Genomic DNA, 22874 nt, shown 5'->3' with positions numbered 1-22874 from the left:
AGACCGTACTGTAGGCTGGGCTAGAGAGGAGAGACCATACTGTAGGCTGGGCTAGAGCAGAGAGACCGTACTGTAGGCTGGGCTAGAGCGGAGAGACCGTACTGTAGGCTGAGCTAGAGCAGAGAGACGGTACTGTAGGCTGGACTAGAGCGGAGAGACCGTACTGTAGGCTGGGCTAGAGCAGAGAGACCGTACTATAGGCTGGGGTAGAGCGGAGAGACCGTACTGTAGACTGGGCTAGAGCAGAGAGACCGTACTGTAGACTGGGCTAGAGCAGAGAGACCGTACTGTAGACTGGGCTAGAGCAGAGAGACCGTACTGTAAGCTGAGCTAGAGCGGAGAGACCGTACTGTAGGCTGGGCTAGAGCGGAGAGACCGTACTGTAGGCTGAGCTAGAGCGGAGAGACCGTACTGTAGGCTGGGCTAGAGCAGAGAGACCGTACTGTAGGCTGGGCTAGAGCAGAGAGACCGTACTGTAGGCTGGGCTAGAGCAGAGAGACCGTACTGTAGGCTGGGCTAGAGCAGAGAGACCGTACTGTAGGCTGGACTAGAGCGGAGAGACCGTACTGTAGCCTGGGGTAGAGCAGAGAGAACATACTGTAGGCTGGACTAGAGCGGAGAGACCGTACTGTAGACAGGGCTAGAGCGGAGAGACCGTACTGTAGCCTGGGGTAGAGCAGAGAGACCGTACTGTAGGCTGAGCTAGAGCGGAGAGACCGTACTGTAGCCTGGGGTAGAGCAGAGAGAACGTACTGTAGGCTGGACTAGAGCGGAGAGACCGTACCGTAGACAGGGCTAGAGCGGAGAGACCGTACTGTAGGCTGGACTAGAGCGGAGAGACCGTACCGTAGACAGGGCTAGAGCGGAGAGACCGTACTGTAGCCTGGGGTAGAGCAGAGAGAACGTACTGTAGGCTGGGGTAGAGCGGAGAGACCGTACTGCAGGCTGGGTTAGAGCGGAGAGACCGTACTGTAGGCTGAGCTAGAGCGGAGGTCCGTACTGTAGCCTGGGGTAGAGCAGAGAGAACATACTGTAGGCTGGACTAGAGCGGAGAGACCGTACCGTAGACAGGGCTAGAGCGGAGAGACCGTACTGTAGGCTGGACTAGAGCGGAGAGACCGTACCGTAGACAGGGCTAGAGCGGAGAGACCGTACTGTAGGCTGGGCTAGAGCAGAGAGACCGTACTGTAGGCTGGGGTAGAGCGGAGAGACCGTACTGTAGGCTGGGTTAGAGCGGAGAGACCGTACTGTAGGCTGAGCTAGAGCGGAGAGACCGTACTGTAGCCTGGGCTAGAGCAGAGAGACCGTACTGTAGCCTGGGCTAGAGCAGAGAGACCGTACTGTAGGCTGGGCTAGTGCGGAGACACCGTACTGTAGGCTGGGCTAGAGCAGAGAGACCGTACTGTAGGCTGGGCTAGAGCGGAGAGACCGTACTGTAGGCTGAGCTAGAGCAGAGAGACGGTACTGTAGGCTGGACTAGAGCGGAGAGACCGTACTGTAGGCTGGGCTAGAGCAGAGAGACCGTACTATAGGCTGGGGTAGAGCGGAGAGACCGTACTGTAGACTGGGCTAGAGCAGAGAGACCGTACTGTAGACTGGGCTAGAGCAGAGAGACCGTACTGTAGACTGGGCTAGAGCAGAGAGACCGTACTGTAAGCTGAGCTAGAGTGGAGAGACCGTACTGTAGGCTGGGCTAGAGCGGAGAGACCGTACTGTAGGCTGAGCTAGAGCGGAGAGACCGTACTGTAGGCTGGGCTAGAGCAGAGAGACCGTACTGTAGGCTGGGCTAGAGCAGAGAGACCGTACTGTAGGCTGGGCTAGAGCAGAGAGACCGTACTGTAGACTGGGCTAGAGCAGAGAGACCGTACTGTAGGCTGGACTAGAGCGGAGAGACCGTACTGTAGGCTGGGCTAGAGCAGAGAGACCGTACTATAGGCTGGGCTAGAGCAGAGAGACCGTACTGTAGACTGGGCTAGAGCAGAGAGACCGTACTGTAGACTGGGTGAGAGCAGAGAGACCGTACTGTAGACTGGGCTAGAGCAGAGAGACCGTACTGTAGGCTGGGCTAGAGCAGAGAGACCGTACTGTAGACTGGCAGACTCACTGGAAACCCTGCATGTTGTGGGCTCTCAGCAGGCTGTAGAAGTTAATTTGGGAGCTCTCCCCAGCTGTGCTGGCCAGCTCCTCCTTGCCCTCGCGGATCATGGTCCTCTTCAGGAGGCCGGAGCACTTCAGAGCCAGCTCCAGAGCATCCATCCAACAACGGCCTGGTGGAGAGGAGACAGGGGAGTTGACAGGCTACACTAGAGTCCTACACACATACAGATAACCACACACTCATGGAAGAACACACATACAGATAACCACACACACATGGAAGAACACACATACAGATAACCACACACACATGGAAGAACACACATACAGATAACCACACCCACATGGAAGAACACACATACAGATAACCACACCCACATGGAAGAACACACATACAGATAACCACACCCACATGGAAGAACACGCGCGCACGCACGCTCACACACACACCACAGATTGCAGACACTAAAGCATTCAATCATTGGTGGGAAAAAACTATATTGAACACATTTGAAAACACATCAGCGTCCTGTCTCTTACCGTCTGACTCAGAGGTGGCTCGGAAGATGAGGTGGCTGCCGGGTAATGGCTGTGTGATGGAACCCACCGCCTCTCCTTTAGGACCCTGACACACGGAGAGAGAGGAGGGGAGGAAGAAAGGGGAGAGACAGAGACAGAGGAGGAGGGGGAGAGGGGGGGGGGGAGAGAGAGAGAGAGAGGAGGAGGGGGCGGGGAGAGAGAGAGAGAGGAGGAGAGAGAGAGAGAGAGAGAGAGAGAGAGAGAGAGAGAGAGGAGGGGGAGAGGAGGAGGGAGGGGGAGAGCGAGATAGAGGAGGAGGGGGGGAGAGGAGGAGGTGTGGGGAGAGAGAGAGGAGGGGGAGGGAGAGAGAGAGGAGGAGGGGGGGGAGAGGAGGGGGGGAGGGAGAGAGAGAGAGAGGAGGGGGGGAGAGGAGCAGGGTGGGGAGAGAGAGAGGAGGGGGGAGGGAGAGAGAGAGAGAGAGAGAGAGAGAGGAGGAGGGGAGAGAGAGAGGGAGGGGGAGGGAGGAGAGAGAGAGAGAGGGAGGAGGAGGGGGGGGAGGAGGAGGGGTGGGGAGAGAGAGAGGGGAGGGGGAGAGGAGAGAGAGGGGCGGGAGAGAGAGAGAGGGAGGAGGGGGGAGAGAGAGAGAGGAGGAGGGGGAGAGAGAGAGGGAGGACGGGGGAGAGAGAGAGAGAGAGAGAGAGAGAGAGAGTGAGGGTGGAGAGGAGGAGGGGGAGAGAGAGAGGAGGAGGAAAGGGGAGAGAGGAGAGAGAGAGAGGAGGGGGAGAGAGAGAGAGAGAGAGAGAAGAGAGAGGAGGAGGGGGGGGGAGAGAGAGAGAGGAGGAGGGGGAGAGAGAGAGAGAGAGAGAGAGAGAGAGAGAAAGAGAGGAGGAGGGGCGGGGAGAGAGAGAGAGGAGGAGGGGGGAGAGAGAGAGAGGAGGAAAGGGGAGAGAGGGGAGGAAAGGGGAGAGAGAGAGAGGGTTTGGTAAACATCCACTCTGGAACCTTATACTACCACTATGGCACTGACAGCTATCACCAAGCCAAAGCCCATGGGGAGGTGTGTGTGTGTGTAGCTGAACATGACTCCTCACATTCCCCTAGGGTGAAAGAATGGGTCCTGTTGGCAAGTCCCTTTGACAACACTGATGTCCAGTTTGTCCGTCCAATAGGGAGGGTGCTTTGTTCAACAACCCCTTTATTGATTGGTTGGAGGGTCATTCATATGGCGTGCATGCATCCTAATGGCACCATACTCTGGTTCTTATTATTATGTAAATATTCTGGAAGTAAGCATTTCACGTTAAGGTCAACACCTGTTGTATTCGGCGCATGTGACAAATAAAATATGATTTGATATTCCTATTAAGTGCATTACCTTTGACTAGGGCCCATTGACGCCATTTGTGATAAACCCATAGTCCATTATACAGTGGTAAGGGTGTGACATATCGTGCGTACTAAAGACAAAAGGTTTAGGGCAGGGTTCCCCAACTGGGGCCAGCGGGTGGTTTTATTTGGCCTCCCAAACATTTTTGAAAAAAGTTAATAATTTTTAGATATTCTTTATTATTGGACATAAAATAATGGAAATCAGCTCCAATTGATTATTATTTAGGAAATCTGTTCTCAAGTATAATATAGAGATGTGATCGTAAGCAAATGTAAGCAAGGTTTGAAATTATGATGTTTTAGTTAAATATTATATCTGTTTGGGCTTCTTGCAGTCAATTTGCAGTCTACTAATTATGAGTAATTATGTTCCGACCCCGACCAGTCGCTCAACAATGATAAAAGCATCCCATGGCTGAATCTAGTGGATGATCCCTGGTTGAGGGGGTGTCGTTACACTGTCACTACTACCCTCACTACATATTTACATGGTAGATGAAACAGTGCTGTCACTCTAACTGATTTACACTGGGACAATTTCACACAGAGAGGAACCTAGTGATAAAGCAGGTAAACCATGCAGCGATTATTATTTGAAATGTGAAGAACCTTCAGCTAGACTATTGAAATGTTAATTGTGTGCATCATTATGTTAACATTCTTATTGACAGGGGAGGAAAAGGGGGAAAAATTAAATGTTGAATTGTATTTAATTGAAATGAAAGAAGCAGAACTTTGACCCGGATGTGAAGGATGGAGCGCGTCTTGGCTAATCAAAAGGTGGTAATTGAATAGTCTTGAGCACCAGTCTCTTTAGCGAACGTTGGACTCCTTGTCATTGCCAAAGACATTGGCCTTTCGGCCATCTCAACGTTCAATATGCGCTGCGTTTACAGCAGAGGTGCTCATAGACGGGTTAGTTGACAACGTCACGAAAACAATGTGCACGCTTCAATGGGGCAGAAGTCTGTGAGATGTTGAGATTCTGGAAGGTCAAATAGCGAGCTTCAATGACAAGAAGCTACCATGTGGCTATAACTGGCTACCATGTGGCTATAACTGGCTACCATGTGGCTATAACTGGCTACCATGTGGCTATAACTGGCTACCATGTGACTATAACTGGCTACCTTGTGACTATAACTGGCTCGTTTCAGCTTATTTCTTGATACCATATCTTGTTTTGAGGTGTTTCGACTGATTTCATGGTAATGCTAATAAGGCACAAATGTGCTATCTAGCTAAACAACAACTTTAACAATATATATGAGAGACAAGTGCTCGTTATGCAAATGTATTTGTTCTCAATAAACACTGGAGCTGAAATATAGTTAACATGTGGTCAACAATCTAATCCAACCCGTCTGTTTGCCCCAAAGTTGTGCAGGTGACCCTTTTGTTTCTAACCAACCAACCCCTCTATTGGTGGTTGGAAATAACATTAAAATTTTCCATGAAAACACGTGAGCCTCAAAAATAGAATATGAATTTAGAACTAAGTCAAAAACAAACATTTAGCTGTACGCTAGACAAGTTGTTGTACTAAGACATTTTGTGGTTGGAATTGCAGTATGTATTTAGTTGGAGAATTTAGATGTGAGCCAGCAACTTTTGAAAGACTGGTTTTGTTTGGACAAACAAAACACGGTTGCTTAGCAACATGATACAAACAGGATACAAACTCGGCAACAGGATACAAACTCGGGTAGCTGTAAAAGGGATGGAATCAGGATCAAGAGAAAGTGATTGAATGTTCACAAGTGAAGATAGCAGAAAGGCCATGGCGTAGGGAGTGGATGAGCTAAAGAGAGCGCTACTCAGGTTCATCAGTTAATGTCTGAACAAAAATGGACTTAGGCAGTATTATACCAGAGTATTATACCACTGTGCAGACAGATTTATGTTTTTGTTCTACATTATCCTGTCTGATCCAGCATTTGGGACAAGGGGCTTTTACAGATGTGCACATACCACTCCATTAAATGAAATGATGTCTCCCTTAGGCCATTGTGCAGGTCTGACTAGAAACTCTATCGCTCTCCATCTTATCATCATTATTATCTGAAGTTGTGGAAGCCATCGCCCAACAGATCACCTTGAAACGCTGTTCTAATGAAAAGCTCTATATAAAATAAATGTACTATTTTAATTACCTTGACTGCCCAGATGGACTGCTCCAGCGGGTGGAAGAGTTTGAAACAGAAGCCGTCCTTCTTTGAGGGTCTCTCGATGAGCTCGCAGGCGTTGAGCAGCACCGTGCCCACCCACTGGCCGTTCTTATGGGTCTTGTAGATGAGAAGAACCCCCGGCTTCAGCACACACCACAGCTTGGTCCAGCTCTTCAGAGTCCCCCGGATCTGAGGAGCAGACACGTGGCCAAACACACACACTCAGACATAAAATACCACAAATATCATCATGTCTAATAAACTATGTTCAGATATATATTTATTTTGTTGGAAACTTCTATCAACAAGGGCACTTGTGAAAATTCTGGAGAAACTTCATTAGATTATAGCAGATTCTTATGGCTTTATAGTTTGTTGCATGTAAAGTAATATTCAAGTAATTGCAGCACATGGCCCACATTGTGTACAGTCCAGAAACAAGAACAGGGCAAGTCGAACCTTGAGCCAGTCAGCCATGACAATAACAGAGGGGTCTGTGATGGTGCTGAGGAGCTCCTTGGTGGCTCTCTTCTTCTCCTCGCGGTAGTTCTTCTTCTGTACCTGCAGGGGCCACACACAAACATCACGCTACAGTGTCTCCCCTAGCTGTACCTGCAGGGGCCACACATAAACATCACGCTACAGTGTCTCCCCTAGCTGTACCTGCAGGCGCCACACACAAACATCACGCTACAGTGTCTCCCCTAGCTGTACCTGCAGGGGCCACACACAAACATCACGCTACAGTGTCTCCCCTAGCTGTACCTGCAGGGGCCACACACAAACATCACGCTACAGTGTTTCCCCTAGCTGTACCTGCAGGGGCCACACATAAACATCACTCTACAGTGTCTCCCCTAGCTGTACCTGCAGGGGCCACACATAAACATCACGCTACAGTGTTTCCCCTAGCTGTACCTGCAGGGGCCACACATAAACATCACGCTACAGTGTTTCCCCTAGCTGTACCTGCAGGGGCCACACACAAACATCACGCTACAGTGTTTCCCCTAGCTGTACCTGCAGGGGCCACACATAAACATCACTCTACAGTGTCTCCCCTAGCTGTACCTGCAGGGGCCACACACAAACATCACGCTACAGTGTCTCCCCTAGCTGTACCTGCAGGCGCCACACACAAACATCACGCTACAGTGTCTCCCTTAATGTCTAGAGTCCTGTTCAGGGGTTGTACTTCTACATCAAGCTGCCTCACGCAACAGAAACAGGGCCGTTCTGACAAGCTACTTACTATAAGATCATCCTGAGGCTGGTCTCTGCTGTAAGTCTCCCTACTTACCTTGAGCGACTCCTTCTTGGTGAGCTTGTTACCGGACGACGAGACATCCTTGTCGGAGCCATTGTAGAGCTTGGACTCTGACTGTGGAGACATGGAGGAGGAAGTGAGCGTATAGTCAGCTGGGAATGGCTCACTAGTGCCCTTCTAACCTGAGACAAACAGTTTCCATCTGGTGACACTAGGACAGAAGTTTTACTGTATTACTGGATGTGATGAGCATGTGGGGAGCTGTCTGGCCCGAACTGGGGAGCTGTCTGGCCCAAACTGGGGATCTGTCTGGCCCAAACTGGGGAGCTGTCTGGCTCAAAATGAGGTGGGTGGGTGCTACACATTGGCGGTTGGATGAGGTGAGTTACCCCTCTTACTATATAAAGCACTTTGAGTCCCTGGGAAATCATTAATCCCATCCAATAGACTGCTGTATTAGAGTTGTCTGGGCGCCACTCAAACTTTAGCACCAGTCAGATTGATTTACCCGATCATACCAGGTACACACACACACTCATCTGGTGTATGGAGGTAAACACACACTCATCTGGTGTATGGAGGTACACACACACTCATCTGGTGTATGGAGGTACACACACACTCATCTGGTGTATGGAGGTACACACACACTCATCTGGTGTATGGAGGTACACACACACTCATCTGGTGTATGGAGGTACACACACACTCATCTGGTGTATGGAGGTACACACACACTCATCTGGTGTATGGAGGTACACACACACACTCATCTGGTGTATGGAGGTAAACACACACTCATCTGGTGTATGGAGGTACACACACACTCATCTGGTGTATGGAGGCACACACACACTCATCTGGTGTCTGGAGGCACACACACACTCATCTGGTGTCTGGAGGCACACACACTCATCTGGTGTCTGGAGGCACACACACTCATCTGGTGTATGGAGGTAAACACACACTCATCTGGTGTCTGGAGGTACACACACACTCATCTGGTGTATGGAGGTACACACACACTCATCTGGTGTATGGAGGTAAACACACACTCATCTGGTGTCTGGAGGCACACACACACTCATCTGGTGTCTGGAGGCACACACACTCATCTGGTGTATGGAGGTAAACACACACTCATCTGGTGTCTGGAGGCAAACACACACTCATCTGGTGTCTGGAGGCACACACACTCATCTGGTGTATGGAGGTAAACACACACTCATCTGGTGTCTGGAGGCACACACACACTCATCTGGTGTCTGGAGGCACACACACTCATCTGGTGTATGGAGGTAAACACACACTCATCTGGTGTCTGGAGGCACACACACACTCATCTGGTGTCTGGAGGCACACACACACTCATCTGGTGTCTGGAGGCACACACACTCATCTGGTGTCTGGAGGTACACACACACTCATCTGGTGTCTGGAGGCACACTTGGCTTTTTGGCTTCTGAAGTGAATGTCAATAAAGGAGCCTTGAGAGTTTCCTGACACCTGGAAGACAACAACAGGCCTCCGATACCACCATGATAACAGTCCCCAATGGAAGTCCTGCAATAGTAATAGCAGTCTCAGTTGAGGCTACCACGAACAACGCTGTGGGCCTTACCTTATGCCCTGCTCAGCCTGTCAAGCCCTTTGTTTAGTCCTGCGCTAGCTTGGCTAACGCTAACCAAGGGGCTGGATTCAACACAGGCATGACTCTTAGCTGAAGCCAGGGCCTAATAGAGTTCCATTAGCAGAGAGTAGACAGAGATAGCAGGGGGAGAGCTTCATGAGGCAGGGCCACTTAACGGCTCAGAAAAAAATGGTAGGTAGAGGAGAGGGGGAGGGGGGAGAGCAGAGGAGAGGACTGGAGTAAAGAGGAGAGGACTGGAGTAAAGAGCAGAGGACTGGAGTAAAGAGCAGAGGACTGGAGTAAAGAGGAGAGGACTGGAGTAAAGAGCAGAGGACTGGAGTAAAGAGGAGAGGAGAAGACTGGAGTAAAGAGGAGAGGACTGGAGTAAAGAGGAGAGGACTGGAGTAAAGAGCAGAGGACTGGAGTAAAGAGCAGAGGACTGGAGTAAAGAGCAGAGGACTGGAGTAAAGAGGAGAGGACTGGAGTAAAGAGCAGAGGACTGGAGTAAAGAGGAGAGGACTGGAGTAAAGAGGAGAGGACTGGAGTAAAGAGGAGAGGACTGGAGTAAAGAGGAGAGGACTGGAGTAAAGAGCAGAGGATTGGAGTAAAGAGCCGAGGACTGGAGTAAAGTGCAGAGGACTGGAGTAAAGAGGAGAGGACTGGAGTAAAGAGCAGAGGACTGGAGTAAAGAGGAGAGGACTGGAGTAAAGAGCAGAGGATTGGAGTAAAGAGGAGAGGACTGGAGTAAAGAGCAGAGGACTGGAGTAAAGAGGAGAGGACTGGAGTAAAGAGCAGAGGATTGGAGTAAAGAGCCGAGGACTGGAGTAAAGAGGAGAGGACTGGAGTAAAGTGCAGAGGATTGGAGTAAAGAGCCGAGGACTGGAGTAAAGAGGAGAGGACAGGAGTAAAGTGCAGAGGACTGGAGTAAAGAGGAGAGGACTGGAGTAAAGAGCAGAGGATTGGAGTAAAGAGCCGAGGACTGGAGTAAAGAGGAGAGGACTGGAGTAAAGTGCAGAGGACTGGAGTAAAGAGGAGAGGACTGGAGTAAAGAGGAGAGGACTGGAGTAAAGAGGAGAGGACCGGAGTAAAGAGGAGAGGACCGGAGTAAAGAGGAGAGGACTGGAGTAAAGAGCAGAGGACTGGAGTAAAGAGCAGAGGACTGGAGTAAAGAGGAGAGGACCGGAGTAAAGAGGAGAGGACCGGAGTAAAGAGGAGAGGACCGGAGTAAAGAGGAGAGGACCGGAGTAAAGAGGAGAGGACCGGAGTAAAGTGCAGAGGACTGGAGTAAAGAGGAGAGGACTGGAGTAAAGAGGAGAGGACTGGAGTAAAGTGTAGAGGACTGGAGTAAAGGGCAGAGGACTGGAGTAAAGAGGAGAGGACTGGAGTAAAGAGCAGAGGACTGGAGTAAAGAAGAGAGGACTGGAGTAAAGAGCAGAGGACTGGAGTAAAGAGCCGAGGACTGGAGTAAAGAGGAGAGGACTGGAGTAAAGAGCAGAGGACTGGAGTAAAGAGGAGAGGACTGGAGTAAAGAGCAGAGGACTGGAGTAAAGAGCAGAGGACTGGAGTAAAGAGGAGAGGACTGGAGTAAAGAGGAGAGGACTGGAGTAAAGAGGAGAGGACTGGAGTAAAGAGCAGAGGACTGGAGTAAAGAGGAGAGGAGAGGACTGGAGTAAAGAGGAGAGGATAGGACTGGAGTAAAGAGGAGAGGACTGGAGTAAAGAGGAGAGGACTGGAGTAAAGAGGAGAGGACTGGAGTAAATAGGAGAGGACCGGAGTAAAGAGGAGAGGACCGGAGTAAAGAGCAGAGGACCGGAGTAAGGAGGAGAGAACCGGAGTAAATAGGAGAGGACCGGAGTAAAGAGGAGAGGACTGGAGTAAAGAGGAGAGGACCGGAGTAAAGAGGAGAGGACCGGAGTAAAGAGCAGAGGACCGGAGTAAGGAGGAGAGAACCGGAGTAAATAGGAGAGGACCGGAGTAAAGAGGAGAGGACTGGAGTAAAGAGGAGAGGACCGGAGTAAAGAGGAGAGGACCGGAGTAAAGAGCAGAGGACCGGAGTAAAGAGCAGAGGACCGGAGTAAAGAGGAGAGGACCGGAGTAAAGAGGAGAGGACCGGAGTAAAGAGGAGAGGACCGGAGTAAAGAGGAGAGGACTGGAGTAAAGAGGAGAGGACTGGAGTAAAGAGGAGAGGACTGGAGTAAAGAGGAGAGGACCGGAGTAAAGAGGAGAGGACCGGAGTAAAGAGCAGAGGACCGGAGTAAAGAGGAGAGGACCGGAGTAAAGAGGAGAGGACTGGAGTAAAGAGGAGAGGACTGGAGTAAAGAGGAGAGGACTGGAGTAAAGAGGAGAGGACTGGAGTAAAGAGGAGAGGACCGGAGTAATGAGGAGAGGACTGGAGTAAAGAGGAGAGGACCGGAGTAAAGAGGAGAGGACCGGAGTAAAGAGGAGAGGACTGGAGTAAAGAGGAGAGGACTGGAGTAAAGAGGAGAGGACTGGAGTAAAGAGGAGAGGACTGGAGTAAAGAGGAGAGGACTGGAGTAAAGAGCAGAGGACTGGAGTAAAGAGGAGAGGACTGGTATTTATGTATATATTTATGCTGTCACTGTTTTATTATTGGAAAAACAGAACAGCCGCTGCCTATAGAACAAATATACCATTGCAGCGTGGGTTCAAATCCAGCCCACTGTTATTTCAGCACACTCCCCCCTCTTTCTCTCTCCTATTCAATGGAATCCACCAACCAGGATTTCTATAGAACCTTGGATGTTTGGGAAAGTAACCAGAATTTTGCAACCCTAGGACTTAGTTCTCACTGGAAGTTGAACAGTGGGTGCTGTTGAGAGAGGCCTGGAATGGTTGGGTTTCTGTGTTGGATGATGGTTTGATGTACATGTGATTAACAATGAATGAAGCTCACAGCCGTGGCGAGGTTGAAGTTGTTGGCTTGTTCTTTTACAGTAACTCTCTTAATCTCTGGTCTCATTAGGACTATGTCTTACACACTGAAATGGGTTTCATCAGCACCCTCCCTTCCTACTCTCATCTACTCTCCTACTTGCTCATAAAGAGTTGATGGTAAAGCATGATGCTTTAATGGTTGGGGACTTTGGCCAAAGAAATAAAGTCGATTTCAAAGGTTTCTGCTTCAGAGTGAGTGGATGGGTGTTTTCTGACCTTGTACATCCTGTAAAGAGAGAAAGGAGAAAGAGCTGTGAGAGGAGAGGAAGTCTGGGGTGTATTTTTGGACCCTACCTTGCTCTTGGATATGGAGTGAGACGAGTCCTCTTTCGGAGGCAGGGAATCTTCTTTCCCCCGGTCGAAACCTGAAAAGAGAGAAACCAATCAGCCCAAACGCCCTCCATGTGTCCCTGAGGCACTGAAATGGTGTAGGGTGAAGTTGCCCCTAGACGCTGACCTTGGGTCAGTTTAGCATTTTACCCACTAATAGTTAAGGTTCGGATTGGGGAAGGAGAAACTGATCCTAAATCTGTACCTAGGCGAAACTTTACCCCAGAGCCACCAAACACCGTCCGTCAGCAAGGTCAGACTAAATGGAGAGTACTTTCCAGCAAGCCAACCACAGCTGAGCTCCTCCTTTAAATCCCAGTGGCTGTTGTGAGAGAACAGCAGCAGTCCCCTGTGTACAAGCCCTGCTCTTTACCAGAAGGCTCCAGAGCAGTCCCCTGTGTACAAGCCCTGCTCTTTACCAGAAGGCTCCAGAGCAGTCCCCTGTGTACAAGCCCTGCTCTTTACCAGAAGGCTCCAGAGCAGTCCCCTGTGTACAGGCCCTGCTCTTTACCAGAAGGCTCCAGAGCAGTCCCCTGTGTACAAGCCCTGCTCTTTACCAGAAGGCTCCAGAGCAGTCCCCTGTGTACAGGCTCTGCTCTTTACCAGAAGGCTCCAGAGCAGTCCCCTGTGTACAGGCCCTGCTCTTTACCAGAAGGCTCCAGAGCAGTCCCCTGTGTACAAGCCCAGCTCTTTACCAGAAGGCTCCAGAGCAGTCCCCTGTGTACAAGCCCTGCTCTTTACCAGAAGGCTCCAGAGCAGTCCCCTGTGTACAGGCTCTGCTCTTTACCAGAAGGCTCCAGAGCAGTCCCCTGTGTACAGGCCCTGCTCTTTACCAGAAGGCTCCAGAGCAGTCCCCTGTGTACAAGCCCAGCTCTTTACCAGAAGGCTCCAGAGCAGTCCCCTGTGTACAAGCCCTGCTCTTTACCAGAAGGCTCCAGAGCAGTCCCCTGTGTACAGGCTCTGCTCTTTACCAGAAGGCTCCAGAGCGGTCCCCTGTGTACAAGCCCTGCTCTTTACCAGAAGGCTCCAGAGCAGTCCCCTGTGTACAGGCCCTGCTCTTTACCAGAAGGCTCCAGTCCCTCTGAATATTTAATGGCCAGTGCCTCCATCCTCACAGCCCATTTTGTAATGAGCGCAGAGTCAGGAAGGACAGACACAGAGGCACACAGTTATAGACTGATAATATCATTTGGATTAGTGATGTGGGACAAAATGTATAGTTACATATTACAATATTATTTTGGATGATACATCAACATTTGACTCAAAGTAGCGCTACTGTAGGAAGAGTTTTTTTCATCCTATAGCTTGTTCCCCATCTTCTTTTGAAATAGTGAGCCAACATGTTTTCAGTACTTTCATTTCCCTGACCAATCGAAACTCATTTTCTCATGCTCTCTCTTGTTTCTGCAGCAGACATAAGGTGAGAAATATGTTTGGAATATCAAATCGATGGAAAATCACAGTATCGAATCACACTACATATAAAATCACAATACATGTACACTACCGGTCAAAAGTTTTAGAACACCTACTCATTCATGGGTTTTTCTTAATTTTTTTTACTATTTTCTACATTGTAGAATAATAGTAAAGACATCAAAACTATGAAATAACACATAGAATCATGTAGTAACCAAAAAATGGTAAAACAAATCAAAATATATTTTATTTTTGAGATTCTTCAAATAGCCACACTCTTGGCATTCTCTCAACCAGCTTCACCTGGAATGCTTTTCCAACAGTCTTGAAGGAATTCCCACGTATGCTGAGCACTAATCCCAAACTATCTCAATTTGGTTGAGGTCGGGGGATTGTGGAGGTCAGGTCATCTGATACAGCCCTCCATCACTCTCCTTCTTGGTAAAATTGCCCTTAACCAGCCTGAAGGTGTGTTGAGTCATTGTCCTGTTGAAAAACAAATGATAGTCCCACTATGCGCAAACCAGATGGGATGGCGTATCCCCACACCATAACACCTCCTTCTTAATGCTTTACGTTGGGAAATTCACATGCAGAGATCATCCATTCATCCACACTGAATCTCACAAAGACATAGCGGTTGGAACCAAAAATCTCCAATTTGGAGTCATCAGACCAAAGGACAAATTTCCACTGTTCTAATGTCCATTGATAATGTTTCTTGGCCCAAGCAAGTCTCTTCTTATTATTGGTGTCCTTTAGTAGTGGTTTCTTTGCAGCAATTCGATCATGAATGCCTGATTCACACAGTCTCCTCTGAACTGTTGATGTTGAGATGTGTCTGTTATATTTATTTGGGGTGCAATTTCTTAGGCTGGTAACTCTAATGAACTTATCCTCTTCAGCAGAGGTAACTCTGTGTCGATCATTCCTATGGCGGTCCTCATGAGAGCCAGTTTCATCATAGCGCTTGATGGTTTTTGAGACGGCACTTGAAGAAACTGACAAAGTTCTTGAAATGTCCCGTATTAACTGACCTTCATATCTTAAAGTAATGCTGGACTGTCATTTCTCTTCGCTTATTTGAGCTGTTCTTGCCATAATATGGACTTGGTCTTATAGCAAATAGGGCTGTCTTCTGTATACCCCTACCTTGTCACGACACAACTGATTGGCTGAAACGCATTAAAAAAGGAAATACATTACACAAATGATATTTTAAGAAGGCACACCTGTTAATTGAAATGCATTCCAGGTGATTACCTTATGAAGCTGGTTGAGAGAATGCCAAGAGTATGCAATGCTGTCATCAAGGCAAAGGGTGGCTACTTTGAAGAATCTCAAACAAATCAAAATACATTTTATATTTAACACTTTTTTGGTTACTACATGATTCTTTGTGTTATTTCATAGTTTTGATGTCTTCACTATTACTCTACGATGTAGAAAACAATAAAATAAAGAAAAACCCTTGCATAAGTAGGTGTTCTCGAACCTTTGACCAGTAGTGTATTTGCACATAAGTATCAAATCAAATGCACCAAATACAATTGGTGTAGACTTTATAGTGAAATACTTGCTTACGAACCTTTCCCGAAGATGCAGAGTTAAAAAATGATAATAATAAAGAAATACACAAGAATGGAGCTACACACAGGGAGTACCAGATCAATGAGGAGTTATATACAGGTAGTACCAGTACCAGATCAATGAGGAGTTATATACAGGAAGTACCAGTACCAGATCAATGAGGAGTTATATACAGGAAGTACCAGTACCAGATCAATGAGGAGCTATATACAGGGAGTACCAGTACCAGATCAATGAGGAGTTATATACAGGGAGTACCAGATCAATGAGGAGTTATATACAGGGAGTACCAGTACCAGATCAATGAGGAGTTATATACAGGAAGTACCAGTACCAGATCAATGAGGAGTTATATACAGGGAGTACCAGTACCACATCAATGAGGAGTTATATTTTATTTATTTCACCTTTATTTAACCAGGTAGGCTAGTTGAGAACAAGTTCTCATTTACAACTGCGACCTGGCCAAGATAAAGCATAGCAGTGTGAACAGACAACACAGAGTTACACGTGGAGTAAACAATTAACAAGTCAATAACACAGTAGAAAAAAAGGGGAGTCTATATACAATGTGTGCAAAAGGCATGAGGAGGTAGGCGAATAATTACAATATTGCAGATTAACACTGGATTGATAAATGATCATGTACAGGTAGAGATATTGGTGTGCAAAAGAGCAGAAAAGTAAATAAATAAAAACTGTGGGGATGAGGTAGGTGAAAATGGGTGGGCTATTTACCAATAGATTATGTACAGCTGCAGCGATCGGTTAGCTGCTCAGATAGCTGATGTTTGAAGTTGGTGAGGGAGATAAAGGTCTCCAACTTCAGCGATTTTTGCAATTCGCTCCAGTCACAGGCAGCAGAGTACTGGAACGAAAGACGATCAATGAGGTGTTGGCTTTAGGGATGATCAGTGAGATACACCTGCTGGAGCGCGTGCTACGGATGGGTGTTGCCACAGGGAGTACCAGTACCAGATCAATGTGGAGCTATATACAGGGAGTACCAGTACCAGATCAATGTGGAGCTATATACAGGGAGTACCAGTACCAGATCAATGTGGGGCTATATACATGGAGTACCAGTACCAGATCAATGAGGAGTTATATACAGGTAGTACCAGTACCAGATCAATGAGGAGTTATATACAGGGAGTACCAGTACCAGATCAATGTGGGGCTATATACAGGGAGTACCAGTACCAGATCAATGAGGAGTTATATACAGGGAGTACCAGTACCAGATCAATGTGGAGCTATATACAGGTAGTACCAGTACCAGATCAATGAGGAGCTATATACAGGGAGTACCAGATCAATGTGGAGCTATATACAGGGAGTACCAGATCAATGTGGAGCTATATACAGGGAGTACCAGATCAATGTGGAGCTATATACAGGGAGTACCAGATCAATGTGGAGCTATATACAGGGAGTACCAGATCAATGTGGAGCTATATACAGGGAGTACCAGATCAATGAGGAGCTATATACAGGGAGTACCAGATCAATGTGGAGCTATACACAGGGAGTACCAGATCAATGTGGAGCTATATACAGGGAGTACCAGATCAATGTGGATCTATACACAGGGAGTACCAGATCAATGTGGAGCTATACACAGGGAGTACCAGATCAATGTGGAGCTATACACAGGGAGTACCAGATCAATGTGGAGCTATACACAGGGAGTACCAGATCAATGTGGAGCTATACACAGGGAGTACCAGTACCAGATCAATGTGGAGCTATACACAGGGAGTACCAGATCAATGTGGAGCTATACACAGGGAGTACCAGATCAATGTGGAGCTATATACAGGGAGTACCAGTACCAGATCAATGTGGAGCTATACACAGGGAGTACCAGATCAATGTGGAGCTATATACAGGGAGTACCAGTACCAGATCAATGTGGGGCTATATACAGGGAGTACCAGATCAATGAGGAGCTATACACAGGGAGTACCAGATCAATGTGGAGCTATACACAGGGAGTACCAGTACCAGATCAATGTGGAGCTATACACAGGGAGTACCAGTACCAGATCAATGTGGAGCTATACACAGGGAGTACCAGATCAATGTGGAGCTATACACAGGGAGTACCAGATCAATGTGGAGCTATATACAGGGAGTACCAGTACCAGATCAATGTGGAGCTATACACAGGGAGTACCAGTACCAGATCAATGTGGAGCTATACACAGGGAGTACCAGATCAATGTGGAGCTATACACAGGGAGTACCAGTACCAGATCAATGTGGAGCTATACACAGGGAGTACCAGATCAATGTGGAGCTATATACAGGGAGTACCAGTACCAGATCAATGTGGGGCTATATACAGGGAGTACCAGATCAATGAGGAGCTATACACAGGGAGTACCAGATCAATGTGGAGCTATACACAGGGAGTACCAGTACCAGATCAATGAGGAGCTATACACAGGGAGTACCAGATCAATGTGGAGCTATACACAGGGAGTACCAGTACCAGATCAATGTGCAGATGTAGGAGATATTTGGTATAGTGATAACATTGAATCGTGAGGTCAGTTCCCAGCCCTAGTTTGGTTTTATGAGTCAGATAGCCAGGCTAAGTCCCAAATCACACCCTATTCCCTACACACTATATACAGGGTACCGGATTTTAGGATGCAGATGGTACACAGCGACATGACGCCCACAGGAGACAGGCTTCACCAAGTCCACAAGATACATTGGCATTTGGAAAGTTACGGCACTTTCAGAGATGACATGGGATTTCTCTGTCAGGGGCTAAACACCTGGCCCTGATAATAGAACCTTATAGCCCACTAATTCTAATCCAGGTTCCCACTAATGCTCCCACTAAGATGAAAGTAGGGGAAGTTCAACTGTGTTCACCACATGTGTGAGTTCAATCACCTGCATGTTGCACAGCAAGGGAGCTTGTGAATAAATCATTAGGATTGCGTCCCAAATTGTCTTTATGGCCCATATGACTGTGGTAAAATGCAGTGCACTATATAGGGAGTAGGGATGCATCCTCGATCTCAGCAGTCTGAAAAGCAGATCAGTATGACAGCTGTCTTAAAGTGTTGTTTCTGATTCACTGGTGTGAGATTGACAACATCTGATAGAAAATGAGCTGTGATTGACACAGCCCCCTGGTGCCAACCACACACACACACACACACACACACACACACACACACACACACACACACACACACACACACACACAGAGAGAGAGAGAGAGAAATAGGACCTTGTGTGTGCCAAAGCAGATAGCCAGAACACTAACAGGAGGAACATTGCCACTGAGTCAGAGAGGACGTTCTCAATCTGCTGTACTCACTGCAGCCATTAAGAGACAACTATGAGAGATATCCAAGGTTAAGCTGCTCAAACAACCAGCCTGGATCCAAACAGTGCATAGATCAACGTCAACATCTGATCTGAGATCTGACATTAACAGATTCTGTCGAACTTGACAGGTCCTCTTCAGGGATTTATTGCTAAATGCCTTCCGGTTGACAAACTTCAAACTAAGGGGATTATTAAGTAGTCAACCCGTTACTCTGTGATAAGGTCCATTAGTGAGAAATTCTAAAGCTTTAAAAGATGGACGGCAGCGGTGTAGATAATCATTCATAGCCTACTGTAGTCCCGGGCTGGAAAGCAGCAGGTTATCACAGCTACCGCTCAATGCTATATATTACAATTTACGAGGAGAGATTTACTGCTCGTTCTGATCTTTCCACCGCTGTATTACAAGGATAAATCAGTGTGGTAACAAGCTCCAAATCATTCGGCTGGCTCCAGCACGAAGCAGCTCTCCTGCTATAAAACAAACAGAGACAGGGCCCCTGTTTTTATCTGTGTCAAATTAATGCCCGCTGTAAAACGCACCTTACGTCATTAACAAGTGGAGAAGGGACACGTTGAGCATCAGAGGCCAATGCTCTGGTATGGATTCTACAGTTGTTGCCAAAAGTTGAGAATGACACAAATATTAATTTTCACAAAGTCTGCTGCCTCAGTTTGTATGATGGCAATTTGCATATACTCCAGAATGTTATGAAGAGTGATCAGATGAATTGCAATTAATTGCAAAGTCCCTCTTTTATTTAATGTATTTTATTTCACCTTTATTTAACCAGGTAGGCTAGTTGAGAACAAGTTTTCATTAAAACTGCGACCTGGCCAAGATAAAGCATAGCAGTGTGAACATACAGCAACACAGAGTTACACATGGAGTAAACACAAACATGCATTTGCCATGCAAATGAACTGAATCCCCCAAAAACATTTCCACTGCATTTCAGCCCTGCCACAAAAGGACCAGCTGACATCATGTCAGCGATTCTCTCGTTAACACAGATGTGAGTGCTGGCGAGGACAACGCTGGAGATCACTCTGTCATGCTGATTGAGTTTGAAAAACAGACTGGAAGCATCAAAAGGAGGGTGGTGCCTGGAATCTTCTTCCTCTGTCAATCATGGTTACCTGAAAGGAAACGCTTGCCGTCATCATTGCTTTGCACAAAAAGGGCTTCACAGGCAAGGATATTGCTGCCAGTAAGAATGCACCTAAATCAACAATTTTTCGGATCAAGAACTTCAAGACGAGCGGTTCAATTGTTGTGAAGAAGGCTTCAGGGCGCCCAAGAAAGTCCAGCAAGCGCCAGAACCGTCTCCTGAAGTTGATTCAGCTGCGGATCGGGCACCACCAGTACAGAGCTGCTCAGGAATGGCAGTAGGCAGGTGTGAGTGCATCTGCACGCACAGTGAGGCGAAGACTTTTGGAGGATGGCAGCAAAGAAGCCACTTCTCTCCAGGAAAACAGCAGGAACAGACTGATTCTGCAAAAGGTACAGGGATTGGACTGCTGAGGACTGGGGTAAAGTCATTTTCTCTGATGAATCCCCTTTCCGATTGTTTGGGGCATCTGGAAAAAAGCTTGTCTGGAGAAGACATCAGTCCTGTGTCATGCCAACAGAAAAGCATCCTGAGACCAATAATGTGTGGGGTTGCTACTCAGCCAGGGGAGTGGTCTCACTCACAGCCATGAATAAAGAATGGTACCAACACATCCACTGAGAGCAACTCCTCCCAACCATCCAGGAACAGTTTGGTGACGAACAATGCCTTTTCCAGCATGATGGAGCTCCTTGCCATTAGGCAAAAGTGATAACTAAGTGGCTCGGGAACAAACCATCAATATTTTGGGTCCATGGCAAGGAAACTCCCCAGACCTTAATCCCATTGAGAACTTGTGGTCAATCCTCAAGAGGTGGGTGGACAAACAAAAACCCACAAATTCTGACAAACTCCAAGCATTGATTATGCAAGAATGGGCTGCCATCAGTCAGGATGTGGCCCAGACGTTAATTGACAGCATGCCAGGGCGGATTGCAGAGGTCTTGAAAAAGAAGGGTCAACACTGCAAATATTGACTCTTTGCATCAACTTCTTGTAATTATCAATAAAAGCCTTTGACACTTGTAATTTTACTTCAGTATTCCATAGTAACATCTGACAAAAATATCTAAAGACACTGAAGCAGCAAACTTTTTGGCAATTAATATTTGTGTTCTTTTGGCCACGACTGCTCTCATAACCATAAATACCATGAATATAAAATACTGAAGACGATTCACAGACTACCAATTCTATTAGACATAAGGGCATATGATACGTCTCCTGAGATCTCCTACCACAACCACCTCAACATACGCAGCACAATCAAGAGCTACTATTGAGGGTGGTCAACAATTACAATATGCATTAGGCCTATGAAATAAAATGATTATTACAAGATTGATCGTCTCACAAGCAGAATCAAAAGCTGCTGTTGGGTTTGAAAAAAAAAAAAACATGCTATGTCATATATATGGATGTTTTCAACAACATGTCTTGTTTTGTGGAGATCCGAGGACAATGTCGTGGGATGAAAAGATGACAGACTGGAGAGGGGCCCTTGAGAGGCTCCTCCAGGCTCCACATCCTCAGAACAAACTGAACAAGCTCATCTCCATGGAGACAAGGTCGATAAGTGGCCCCAAGTGCACTTAGAAGGACCCTTCCTATTTCCAATATATGGTCTAGGGCACTAGGGTTGGGTCGGGGTACACTCAGTGAGACTCTAGGGTTTGTCTCCTCCATCTTCAAAAAGGAAATTGGTTATGCCACGAACACCATCTCATTACCAAAACCCAGAGAAAGGAGAGAGAGAGAAAAAGAGAGATATGAGTTTAGGCTTGAAGGAGAGGCTCTTGGGTAATCAGGCTACTCAAAGCCTATTCACTGCTATCTTGCCTGCCTTATTGTGCAGACAGACAGTTCACACACACACACACACACACTAAAGGCACGGACAGACCGCTAGGATTGTTGAGCGTCCACCGGCCGAGAGTAATCAGCACCTCTGAACAGAGTGCCGGTCGAAACTTGCAAACCGATTCTACATTTAGAAACGGGCAAAAATGACGTACGGCTGGTAACTACAAAACTCCGGCTGGTAACTACAAAGCTCCGACAACAAACGAACTAACGGCAAATGAAAAGGCTGCTTGCTTACTGTGCAAACTGACAATGGGTCTGGTGAGTTCTCCTTTAGACAACAGGACAAAGAGACCATTCAAAAATTTGACGTGCTGTTTAAAGAACCCTTAAATAACTTGTTTTTATTTAAATTTGATTTAACCTTTATTTAACTAGCCAAGTTAGTTAAAGAACACATTCTTATTTATAATGACGGCCTACACCGGCCAAAGCTGGGCCAATTGTGCGCCACCCTATGGGACTCCCAATCACGGCCGGTTGTGATACAGCTTGGATTCTGTAGTGACGCCTCAAGCACTGAGATGCAGTGCCTTAGACCGCTGCGCCACTCAGAAACACAATCCCAATTCAATCCCTAGCCCCTACATCACTTTAACCCTGTTGCATATACCCATCCAATCTTTTCAGATCTATCAGGGGAAATGGGCTGGGAGCTAGGAGTTGATTTGGGATTGGGATTATATCTAGGAGTTGATTTGGAACTGGGCCTATATCTAGGAGCTGATTTGGGACTGGGCCTATATCGAGTTGATTTGGGACTGGGCCTATATCTTGCCCTCTTTTGGAGAAGCTTGTCCTAAAATAATGGCTGAATTGGAACAGGGCCTATATCTAGGATTTGATTTGCAACTGGGCCTATATCGAGTTGATTTGGAACTGGGCCCATATCTAGGAGTTGATTTGGGATTGGGCCTATATCTAGGAGTTGATTTGGAACTGGGCCTATATCGAGTTGATTTAGAACTGGGCCTATATCTAGAAGTTGATTTGAGACTGGGCCAATATCTAGGAGTTGATTTGGGACTGGTCCTATATCTAGGAGTTGATTTGTAACTGGGCCTATATCTCTGAGTTGATTTGTAACTGGACCTATATCTTGCCCTCTTTTGGAGAAGCTTGTCCTAAAATAATGGCTGAATTGGAACTGGGCCCATATCTAGGAGTTGATTTGGAAC

General features: G+C 47.3%; 1 protein-coding gene across 1 annotated transcript in view; it reads right to left on the bottom strand.

The window, feature by feature from the left end:
- Nucleotides 1–12409, bottom strand: part of LOC135515611 (oxysterol-binding protein-related protein 8-like) — a gene marked incomplete at its 5' end in the record, with an annotated part of 33968 nt that extends 21559 nt beyond the window's left edge. The window contains 6 exons of the mRNA XM_064939233.1: nt 2105–2267; nt 2638–2722; nt 6159–6362; nt 6633–6734; nt 7474–7554; nt 12320–12409. Coding sequence (XP_064795305.1) covers nt 2105–2267; nt 2638–2722; nt 6159–6362; nt 6633–6734; nt 7474–7554; nt 12320–12409 — 725 coding nt within the window. The remainder of the gene's footprint in view (nt 1–2104; nt 2268–2637; nt 2723–6158; nt 6363–6632; nt 6735–7473; nt 7555–12319) is intronic.
- Nucleotides 12410–22874: the final 10465 nt, after the last annotated feature.

This window comes from Oncorhynchus masou, chromosome 27 (assembly GCF_036934945.1).
Source record: "Oncorhynchus masou masou isolate Uvic2021 chromosome 27, UVic_Omas_1.1, whole genome shotgun sequence".
NCBI lineage: Eukaryota > Metazoa > Chordata > Actinopteri > Salmoniformes > Salmonidae > Oncorhynchus > Oncorhynchus masou.
This window is presented reverse-complemented; position numbering and strand designations above follow the sequence as displayed.